Source organism: Dermatophagoides farinae, chromosome 10, assembly GCF_024713945.1.
Source record: "Dermatophagoides farinae isolate YC_2012a chromosome 10, ASM2471394v1, whole genome shotgun sequence".
Lineage (NCBI taxonomy): Eukaryota > Metazoa > Arthropoda > Arachnida > Sarcoptiformes > Pyroglyphidae > Dermatophagoides > Dermatophagoides farinae.
Genome location: NC_134686.1, coordinates 983,889 through 996,268, shown reverse-complemented (window position 1 = coordinate 996,268; position 12,380 = coordinate 983,889). Strand labels below are relative to the sequence as shown.

At 30.7% G+C, this 12,380-nt stretch overlaps 2 protein-coding genes across 2 annotated transcripts; both read right to left on the bottom strand.

The window, feature by feature from the left end:
• Positions 1-19: 19 nt before the first annotated feature.
• On the bottom strand, positions 20-11,882 carry Glut1 (Glucose transporter 1). The gene is made up of 13 exons (XM_075734657.1): positions 10,916-11,882; positions 8,060-9,143; positions 4,580-4,675; positions 4,351-4,511; positions 4,096-4,245; positions 3,956-3,999; positions 3,462-3,671; positions 3,257-3,345; positions 2,872-3,183; positions 2,719-2,794; positions 2,500-2,639; positions 2,041-2,404; positions 20-1,674 (listed from the first exon to the last, which is right to left on the bottom strand). Exons 2-13 carry the CDS (start codon positions 8,102-8,104, stop codon positions 764-766), a joined length of 2,598 nt encoding a protein of 865 aa, XP_075590772.1. The 5' UTR covers positions 8,105-9,143; positions 10,916-11,882; the 3' UTR covers positions 20-763.
• Positions 6,489-7,722, bottom strand: LOC124500396 (E3 ubiquitin-protein ligase synoviolin). The gene has a single exon (XM_047064469.2). It carries the CDS (start codon positions 7,462-7,464, stop codon positions 6,547-6,549), a length of 918 nt encoding a protein of 305 aa, XP_046920425.2. The 5' UTR covers positions 7,465-7,722; the 3' UTR covers positions 6,489-6,546.
• Positions 11,883-12,380: the final 498 nt, after the last annotated feature.

Genomic DNA, 12,380 nt, shown 5'->3' with positions numbered 1-12,380 from the left:
TATATAATATATGATGTGATGTGATGAATAGATTTTTTTTTCTTTCCTTTCATTTCTTTCATTTTTCATTCTTTGCAAATATAAATAAATAAATAAATGTAAAAGTAAATAATCAACAGGTGTGTGTGTGTTCGTTTTATTGTAATATAGTTGTAAATCATAGTTCTTCCATTTGTTGTTGGATAGATGGCAGCATTTTCATAAATATTGAAATTAAATACCGCCAATTTTTAAATTATAAATTCACTGTGATGATGGTGTGTTTTTTTTCACATTTTTTTTGTATACAATTTATTTATTCAACAACATTTTTTTTTATTGATTGCGAAAATTGAGCATTATCTGATTAGGATCTGGATCTGGATCTGGATGATGATGATGTTAATGTTGACAAAATCAAGTATTTATATTTTGTTTTATTTATATTGTTTTCATTTCATAAATATAACGTTGTATGTGTATGTTTAGGTTCAAATTTTGGTGCATAAATCATAATAATTGATAATTGATAATTGATGAGCGATAATGGTGAATGTTGATGATGAAAATGATGGCTATTTACAAATTTTTTGAGTTATTTGGCAATATAATGGATGAATTGAAAGATTATATATTCATTAAAATTTTCATGAATTAGTGAGATTATTTTTGGTGTGTGTGTCTGTGTATGAGAAGTGTGCATTTTGGCATGAGAAAAATCACAGTTTTCAATAAAGAGAAACAAAAAAATTATCAGAATTGAAATTAAAATTTATTGTTTACATCATAATTGATCTTCAATAATAATTCGATGATGATTTGGAGTGGCAACAGCAAAACTACCACCAACAATAAAATTTCCACCACTAAATACATCATTCAACATTGCTGCCGATTGTTGTTGTTGTTGTTGCGATTGTTGTTGTTGTTGAAGATGATGTTGATGATGATGTTGTTGATGAGCATGTGATTGATGACTAGCCATAGCCGATACTTTTTTTCGTGTCAATGTTGAAACAGCTGATGGTGTTCCTGTTTGTGATATATGATTATTATTGGCAGATGGTGGAAATATAAATGGCGTCGTTGATGAACATAAAGTGGATGATGATGGTGGTGTCAACGATGGTGGTGATGATGATGTTTGATGATAATATTGGTGGTTGACAATTTGTTGTGGTTTATGATGATTAGGAATTGAAGCGTTTGAAGATAATGGCACTAATTGTGGCATTGTTTGTTGTTGTTGTTGTTGTTGTTGTTGATGGTGATGATGATGATGATGATTAGTACCTGTCGCTGTTGCTGTTGTTTGTTGTGATGTTGGTTGAGGTGGTGGCAAAACAAAATGATGATACGATTCTTTTGATGGATTTGAATGGATAGGCGCATCTGGTGGTTGTTGTGGTGGTGGTAGTGGTGGTGGCGGCGGCGGCGGTAATGCAACCGTTATAGGCTGTGTTTCCGAATGTATTGGCACAATTGGTATCTGCATAATTGGTGTTGATGGAGCTATCATTGGAATTCGACCCATACTACCGGTTGGTGTATGACGTAATGGACCAGGTGTTAATGGTGTTTGTGGTTGACTTCCACCACCACCACCACCACCACCACTACAACCAGTGGTCGATTGTGTTGGTACACCACCATCATTATAATGAAAATGATGATAATGGTGATGATGAAGATAGCCTAACATAATTGATGATGATTGAAAAAAAAAATTAATTTAATCCAACAAAAAGGTCAAAAATTCAAATTCATTCATTCATACTAATCATGCATCAAATCTAATTTAAAATTTTGGGTTTATTATTTTTTCGGAATAATTTAAAAGAAGAATACGAAACAAACAAAAAAAAACAAAACAAAAAACAAAGGGCACAATTATCAATTATCGAATTAAAAAAATATAAAATCATGTCGATATTGTTTTATAATCGGGATATTGTTTAAACTTAAAATCCTGATTCTGTGATTGACTAGATTGTTGTTGTTGTTGTTGCTGCTGCTGCTGTTCGGGTTCTTTACAAATATCCAAAGAATCTCCATTCTTACATTTTTCCAAGGTTCTTTCATCAGCAAAAATAATATCACCACTACTTGATTTATGTGAATAAATATCACCAGAACTAGAATTATGTGATTCAAGACCAGTCTGTGATGATGATTGATGTCCACCAATACCAGCCACAGCAGCATTTCCAGATGATGATGGTGCTTGGCCATCATGTGTGAATTGTTGTGAACCACCAACATTATCATCAATTTGTATTAAATTATCAGAACCATCTTTACGAAATAAAGCCGATATCTCTTCAAATGTACGATTTTTAGTTTCGGGCACTTTAAAATAAGTGAATATCCAAAAAATGGCTAAAAATCCAGTGAATGGTAAAAATGCATATTTATCCATTGCTTTCTATTATTTTTTTAAATTAAATTTAAATTTAAAATCAATAAGTTTTTTCCCAACCCTCCGCCCCAAAAAAAATTACATTACATTACATTACTTACATCTTTAAATTGTATCATAATTGGAAATGCTAAACCGACAACAAAATTAGTAAACCAATTTACTGATGCTGCAATACTAATGGCAGCTGGTCTTGGACCTTGTGAAAAAAGCTCGGCAGTTATCATCCAAGGAATTGATCCTGAATGAATAAAAAAATGAGAAAACATTGAGAAATTGAATTAAAAATTCAAATTTTTTTTCGACTTCGTTCGACTTACCCGGTCCAATAGCAAAAAATACAACATAAATTAATGTACTGATGACGCTCATATAAGACATCCATGTATATAGAAACTGGTGAGAGAGAAAAAAACATTAGAACAAACGAATGAAGCTGTTGAATCAAAAAAAAAAAAACAAAAAAAACTTACACCAAATAACAAGAATATGGTTAAAAACATGCTCGTTATAAACATTCCACCAAGTCCATATAAATGTAATGTACGGCGACCAGTTCTATCCATCAACATCATCGATACTAATGACATTAACACCATGACGACACCGACACCAATTGTAGAATATTTGGCCAAATCATCACCAAGTCCAGCAATAGTGAATATATTGGTTGAATAATAAAAAATGGCATTTATGCCGGACAATTGTTGTGATAATTGCATCACAGTGCCAATAATCAATGGTGTTTGTAATGAACGATTTTTGATCAATTGTAACATTGTAATCTGTTGAATTATGAAAAACAAAACAAAAAAAATTAACATTTCAATTCAATAAAAACATATCATCATGCTTCACCTTAGCTTCTTGTTGTTGGGCTCTATCTTCAATACGCATTTCTTCAATATCATCTTCAACATTTGTTGTACATCGTAATCGTTGTAATGCTAAAAAGAAAAGAAAAAGAAAGTAATGCAACAACAACAACAACAATAATAATAGTTGTTATTATTATCTTGATATAATTTCCGTTATGAATAAAACAAAAAAAAATAAAAAATACCATAAGTGGCTTCAGTTAACCGTCCTTTTGAAATTAATAAATATCTAGGTGATTCCGGACATTGTGGTAAAAGCATCAATTGTAAAATTGCTGGTATGAATGCCACACCCAATAAAAATGGCCATCCATCTTCAGTGCCTAATATTTGTGATAGGCCCAATATTTGTGATAATAATAGTCCAATGGTTACGCCCAATTGATTTACCGTTCCTGTGTTTTTTTTTTTTTTTTTTTTTTTGGTGGTGGGTAGTTAGTTATCAACCAATGAGAATGAAAACAAAACAAAAAAAAACAGTAAAAAAACGAGAGAAAAAAAAATTAGAATCTTCAGGAACAAAAAAAAAAAAAATTTGGACAGAAAAATGCCATTAGATTGAAAGCATACATCTTGAATTATTCATTCAATCAAACAGACTCAAACGTTACACTATTGATGAATGATCGATCTATACTACTATTTATAGTTCACGTCCAACAAAAAAAACAAAGCTTACCAAGTGCACCTCTTAATGTCATTGGTGCTATTTCCGATAGATACCTATGAAAGAAAAATCAAAAAAATTAATCAGTACTAATTAACCATAGAAAGGGAAAAAAGAATCCAATTATCATCATCATCGTCGTCATTACTTACATAGGCACAAGTGCAGTATTTAGTCCACAACTAAGACCAATAAAAAATCTACCAAACACAAGACATTCTATTGAACAGAATAAATGTGATGAACTCATCAATGTAGCACCCAATATGGCAATGGCATTGTTGAGCAATAGACCACATTTTCTATATTTTTTTTTTTTTGGTGAATGAAAAATTTTCATAAATTAAAAAAATTTGATTGAATTCAGAATTTGAAAGTTGTTATTGTTTTCTTCATATTCTTATTACCTTCCACAATAATCAGCGATAGCACCGCCAGATATACCGCCAATCATACCGCCAACAGCGAATATTGAAACTGTTACCGACCATACTAATGTTAACATATCTTCAGACATATATTTACCTGTTCGTGATTTGTATACTTCGGCAATAAAATTTTCTAAAATCTTTAAATTTTACAATTCATCATTGAATGAATGAATCAATCATCATCATCATCATCAGTATTACGAACCTTTTGTGGTGCATTTATCACTCCGGTATTGTAACCAAATTGAAACATGCCAAGTACGGCTGAAAATATTGCAAACACCAGCATACATGTTAGACCCTATTTAATAAAAAAAAAAAGAGAGAACGAAGAGTTAGATAGATGGTCCAAATGAAATTCAGAAGCAACAACAATAACAAAAACGAAGAAGAACGAGGAAATCATTAATGAAAATTGATACCATCATTATTATTACATATACAAACAACAACGATAGTCATCATAGTGTGTTGTGACGTTATGAATAATAATAATGTATAATAATATTCGGGCCCAGATTCTGAATGCAAAAAAAAAGAGAATCCTGATTTTCATTTCAGGCCACACACACACACACACACACATATTCTTCATGAAACCTTTTTTTCCTATGGTACAACAATAACCAAAAAATGATGATGACGCCAAAGTGAATAGTTCCCAAATTCAGTGTTTTCTATGGTAGCTGATAACTATACATTTGATACGATTCTATTCCATTCAGTTTTTTTTTATTTTTGATTCATTGAGAATTCGGTCGGTTCGATTTTCGCTTCGTTTGTTTTTTTTTTTTTTTTGTTGTCTCTGCATGTGTATGGTTTATTGTGTCGGGTCAACTATTACAATAACAACGACAACAACAAGGGCAAGTTCATATTAATAGCATCCTTTTTTTTTCTCTCTCTCTGTAAGTTGCTATAGCAGCTCATCTATTTTTGTGTGTGTATGTGTGCATGAGACACCAGAATTTGGATCATTATATAATTCCAACACACACACACTTTCACATAAAAAAATGGTTTCTAGGTCAACAACACATATGTGATGACGCGCCATGACGTTCTTTTTCGAATAATTCTATACTATACAGATACACACACACACACAAGGTCCAAAGAATATTCTGAGTATTCTGGAGCCAAAAATAGAATTCAAAAAAAATAAATTGTTCTCGTTAAAGAACCAGGAATAGAAACACACACACACATACACATACATATAAATGTTTGGCAAAATCATGTTCTTTCATTCCCCACAGGTCCTCCCCCCATCATTAGAATCAAAGAATCAAGGTTGACACACAAACAATGTCCATTTGTTGTTGTTTGGAGTTTATTTTGCGAAAAGAATTTATTCATATTTCGAAATACGAATGAAACGGTATGGACCACCACCACCTTTGTTGATTATGAAACAACCAACAAGATACATCCATCCATCCATCCATCCATCCATCATGTCGCGTAAAAAACTTTTTGACTTTCATTTATGCATAAATAAATGACCAAGAAAAAAAACGAATAAAATTTTTGCATATCCATTGATAATGATGATGATTTTATCTAATTAGATTAGAAATTAGCATTTGTTGTTCGTATTTAACACAAGGAAATTGATTGAAAACAAAAAAAACAGAAAGAAGAAGAAAAAAAGTTTACCACAGTTAATCCTGAAAAAAAAACAAAATGTACTCATTAACATTCAAATGGCAATTTCATTCAAATTATTATTTTGTGGTCAAACCAGAGAAAAAAACCAAAGTTACCAAGGTGAAATAATGATAATCATAATCAGCGGCAGTAGCAGCAGCAGCAACCCAAATTATCATCATCAAACTGGAAAAAAAACACACACACACACACACACACACACAAACACAGGAAGCCGATTACATTGGCCGAAAAAAAAGCCAGACAAAGATTAATTCCAAATTTTTTGTGTATGGTTTGTGCCCAGCCCAAATGAATCGTTTAAATTTGCAGAAAAAAATTGCCAGAAAAAAAGTCAACAACAACGACAAAAAATGACGGACCTATTTCACAACAACGAATCCAAAATTATCTACACAAAATAGGAATTTTGTAATAATTTTGTTTTTCATCGATTGACATTATATTTACATGTTTTGTTTTGTTTTTATTATTGGCACGTTTGTCTCATTCGCCACCTTTTCAAAGTGTTTCACGACAAACAGGACAAAATTGTCTAACATGAATCCAACGTTTTAAACAATCACGATGATAAATATGGCGACAATTGATTGCTTTTCTTGTATATTCACGATCCAACATTATATCCAAACAAATAGGACATGGTTGTTGATTAGAAATTTCATCAATTGTTGGTATTGAAAACATTGTCATCATACGATTGATAGTACAATATGAACGATATAGATTATAGCAGCAATCTAAAAATTTATCCCATTTTCTTATGGCATAACGTAATAAACTTAATGCACGTATACCATTTGAAATCATGGCCATCCAAATCAATGTTTGACTTATTGCACATATTGCACATGTAATCATCTGTATAAATGAACGATATAATAATTTTTCTTGCCATTCATTTTGATAATACAGACGATCAATAATATTCATTATATAATCACCAATACAACGTATCAATAAACATGTTGTATAAATATAACGATATAGAAATAATAATGTTAATAACATATTTGTTTTCATTGTTGTTGTCGATATGAATATGATGAATCGTTGATGATAATAAATTGACCAGATTTGTATAAAATTTATGATTGCCGATAATGATTGTATTATGATTAAACGTAAATGATCTGGTTCTATATTATTATCATCATCAATTTGATTAATTTGTTCCAGTCGTTTTTCCAATAATAAATGTAAAATTGTAAAATAAAATATAAAACAAAAATGAATGATATTAATCAATTTGAATAATGGTTGAAACAGAACGAATGATGATGATAATTCTAAAAATAATGGCCAACGATTATCATTGATATATTCCAATTCAATTGACCGTAAATGGCCGAATAGATATTTGGATATGAATTCAAATGTTAACTGTACAATCATAATCATATTGATATATGTGGCCATTAATGAACAATGGATGTTGAATGATTTTCACACAAATTGGATAAAATTGTTGATTCTGTACATAATATGCATAGGTAAAACGAGCCAATATTATAAATATGCTTGATGATATTAATGTCAAACCATTATTGATCGATGATGATGACATTTGTTCGAATCAATCACACACAAACACCACTTAGCAAAAAAAATCTTTCTTACAGATAAATTTAAATATTAACGGGTATAATTAAAAATCTTTTAAACTAAATCTTTTTACTGTGCATCTTGTTAACCACGTTGAGCGCTATATATATGTGTGTGTAACACAAACCAAAAAAAAAAAAACAATCGTCATTTCAACAGAAAAATATAGAATTTTGCTAGAAAAAAAAAGTAAATTAATTGAATTATAATGAAATTAAGTTGAACATGTAAATAAATGCTCGATATTTTTTTTTTTGGCCAGAATATTCAATGGTAGACCATAAACTTTTTATTATTATCATTTGAATTGAAATTTTAAAATGTCAAAAACTTTTCGCTCTTTTTGCACATAATAATAATAATGAATGAATGAATAAAAAAAAAACAATGAAAATGAAACCAAACTTACTTCAGGACAATGGTGACCACTGGGACACCAAGTTTTTCGGCACATTTCCAAGCACACAAAAACACACACAAACACAGATGTCAATTTTTTTTCTTTCTTTCTTTTTGTTTTCGAATCGATGAATCTCTGATACCACCAACCAACCAACCAACCGACCTATCGACCGACCAACCAACCGACCAAAATCAGCCAAAAAAAAAAATCAAATAAAAATGATGATGATTATGGCGGTGGATGTGGCACTATTTATATATTTGCAAAAAAAACGATTGGCGATGATGATGATGATGATTTGTAAGAGTTCACGAATTGAATTCTGTTGTTGTTGATGCTGCTTCTAATTGATTGATTAAATGAATATTCATCATATTCCTGAACGAATCAATACGAGACTTTTAGCAACGACCAAAAAAAAACAACAATTTATACGATTTCTTCATTTGAATAACACAAAAAAAAACAAAACAAAAATTTGATCAATCTGATGACGATATTTGAAAGTTTTCTTTTTGTTGTCTATTTGTTTGTTTGTTTGTTTGTTACATTTTGACACACAAATGAAAAAAAATGAAAACAACGTTTAATGCACAGTGGGGTGGGGGGAAAAAAATTGACGTTATCGTTGTCTGACTTTAGTGTGAGTTTAAAATATCAGGAAAAAAAAAATATCAAACGCGTTTTATTATCAGTTCGATATCTATCAATAAGAAACTGGTTATTTATTTTGTTTTGGCGTTGTTGAATGTTTTTGATGCATCATCATCATCATCATCATCAGCATCATTGATTCAAGTTGATATAAATGATTTATAAATAAATGTGTGCGATGAAAATAAAATAAAAAAACAGATTGAAAACAGTTGAAATAAGTTTGGGCAGTGTTAAGGTTTGATTTTTTTTTGTTGTCGTTGCTGCTGCTGCTGAATGAATGAGTCATTTAGTAGCTGATTTTGGCTTTAAAGAGATAGATTTATAATAATTTTAATTGTGTGCGCACCGTTAGCAGAAAGTGAGATAGAGAGAGAGAGAGAGAGAGAGGCTGCTTGTTTTTGATTGATCGATTGATTGATTGATTGATTTATGTCTGTAAAATGGAAAAGAGAAGAAAAAAAATGAAATTAGAAAATTAGAAAATAAATGATGATGATGATGATGATGATGACCAATGGTCAAACATGTACTGTGTATGTATATATATGTTATTAATTAATTTCAATTTTAAATTACAAGACTTTTTTTTCCAATGCAAATCAAATCTCACTTTTTCTCGTCTATGAACAAAAAAAAAATTTGTCATTTTTTTTTATTTGGTTGCCTTTGATGATGACAATCAAAATGAAACAACAACAACAACAAAATCCTGTTTAGATGATGGATGATGATGATCAACACTATTTTTCGTTGATTATCAATGTTTTTTGCCTGTCTGTGTGTGTGTGTGTGTTTGTGTGTGTCAAACGGAAAAGTGTGAGAGATCCCAAAAAAGGAATTATTCTAAAAAAAGAGAGAGAAAGAGAGATAGAGATCAATAGAAAACAATTCGACAAAAAAACATCATCATTACATATTCATTGAATAATATTGATCATTAAAATGATGATGATGATGAAAATTAATTGATTCGAGGTCGAATAACCGAAATAAAAAAAAACATCATTAAAATAGATCGATCTCTATTCAATATCGATCAATATCAATGGATAAAATAGATCGATCAATCAAATAAAAAAAAACAAAACAAAACAGGACAAAAAAAAATGTCCAACTAAATGACTGAATAGAGAATGAAAACATTGGATAATGATACATTGGATGGTTAATCTTTGGTGGAATCGTCTAACGAACTAAAAAAAAAGAATGTAACGACCACATTGATTATGATAATTTGATTTTTTTTTTGTTTTCATCGACAAAATTCTTTGTGTTGAAAAATTTCCAACACTTTACACAATACCTGTCTAGTTATAGCTAAAGATTTTATACGGGATTTAAGTTGCTGTTGTCACAATGGATGTGCGAAAAAATAAAATGAAACACATAGTGTGTTTCAATTCAACTGAATCGATCCAAAAAAAAAGAGAAAGAGAAAAGATTTATCTATCCATAGATATTCATTCAATGAATTGGTCTCTATTGGGTATTAACTTTTTATCCCAAAGAGAGAGAAAGAGAAAGATTCTGCACATAAGTTTTGTTTTTTTTTTGGCGGTAATAATAAAATTTTTCTTGTGCCCTTTCCACACACACACACACAAGCAAGAATCTTTGAATCCATTGAAGCAAACAAATCGAAAGTAAGAATATTCTTGCTTGTGTGTGTGTGTGTGTAGATGTCGATTTCGATCATCATGATGATGATGACGATGACAACAACAACAACAATAATCACACACACACCAGAAAAAAAAAGTTAAATCAATTCATTCAAGCATATAAACTTTTGATTCAATGAATTTTGTGTTCAAATATTTTGTTGAGAATGTGTGTGTGTGTGTGTGTGTGGAAAAGAAATCATCAACGAATGATAATCATTTTTTTTTCCTTGTTTTTGTTGTCATCGTCGTTGTTTTTTGACTTCTTTCTTTCTTCATGTTATGGTCACCAAATTACAATTTTGAAAATGATAATTTGATGAAAACGAAAACAAAAATGGCGTAGGCGTCAGAAGAAGAGAAAAATTTATTTCATTTTTCATTTTTGTTTTGTTTTTTTGTTTTTGTTTCTGCTGACATAAACAGTTGTTGTTGTTGTTTTGTTGTTGTCGGGTCCAGTTACATTTTTGGTCATCATTTTTCTTTTGGATCTTGTATTGATTCAATTTTTTTTCGTTGTTGTTGTTGTTGTTGAAATATTTACCTTTGTTTTATTTTGATGATTGAAATATTGATTTTTGTTCAATTTCTATCAGGTGGTTATATTGTTGTTGATGAAAAGAAAATTTTACAGACTGATACCGTAGAAATTTTCAATTTTCCATACCATTCAGATATCTGAATTTTTTTTTCACTTCCGCCCACACGCTCAAACACACACACACACACACACTGTCACTCTTGCTCTTGGTTCAGACACCGTCGAGACACACACACACACACACCCAAACAATCATTTGAAAACCACACAACAACACAAAATCAATGAATAATTTTTTTCCCTTTGTTTCTTTTGGTTGGTTGATTTATATATTCAAATTATCATCATTTTTATTGTAACGATGATTTTGTCGTTGTTGTTGATGATGATGATGATGATGATTTAATGATTTTTGTTTGTTGTCGTTTGTTGTTGTTGTTGTTGTTGTTGTAAAAAATTGAATAGAAAAATGGTTTGTGATGATGTTGATTGAAACAAAACCAAACCAAATGACAACAACAACAACAACAACAATTTACTTGGTTGGTGATGATGTGGGTAGTTGATGATTGGTTTCAATGAATGAATGAATGAATGTTTTGATATGAAATGATGATGATGATGATGATGACGAATTGGTGAAAGAAAAAAAAAACGGACCCGGATAGCTATAGCTAAAATCAGTCACTCAGACTCAAATATTCGTTTTTCCGTGTGTGTGTGTATGGATCTTCTTCATAACATTCACAACATAAATACATAGCAAAAAAAAAATTTAAACATAGAACCGGACACTTTGAATTCCGAACAGAAGACTGAACTCAAACACACACACACACACATACATAAAACTTCAAGTGAGTAGCAAAAAATAAAGTTATCGGATGATAAAGATACACGCACACACACACACATACACATAGTGGATAGTGGATAGTGGATAGTTTAGTTTTTGGTATAATATCCCAAAAACCAGAATATCCCGGAATGAAGAAGAAGAAGAAGAAGAAGCTCCCAGAAAACAAAAAATTGAGTTTTTTTCTTTTGAAATACTGTGACTACTGTAAAAAACATCAATCTCCCTCCCCCCACTATATCAACTAACTAACCAACAAACCAAACAAATACCAGAATTATCATCATCATCATCACTAAATACTAACTACAGATGTATACTGTATATCCATAGCGCACACACACACGGTGGATCCAGGATCTTGTTGTTGTTATCGTTTTGTGTTATTGCTCCTTGCTTCTTGTTGGACCCAAAAATATAGAGATAGAGAACGCGTGTGTGTGTAGTAGTAGTAATGTGTCCACATTTTATATAGATACAGGGTGTATGGATATTTTCAATGGGGGTAGTTTTGTTTTGTTTTTGTTGTTGTTGTTGTTGTTGTAAACATCAATTTTTATAAGTCTTGAAGAAACTATATGTTTGCGCGATGCATATCCTAATACTGAATTC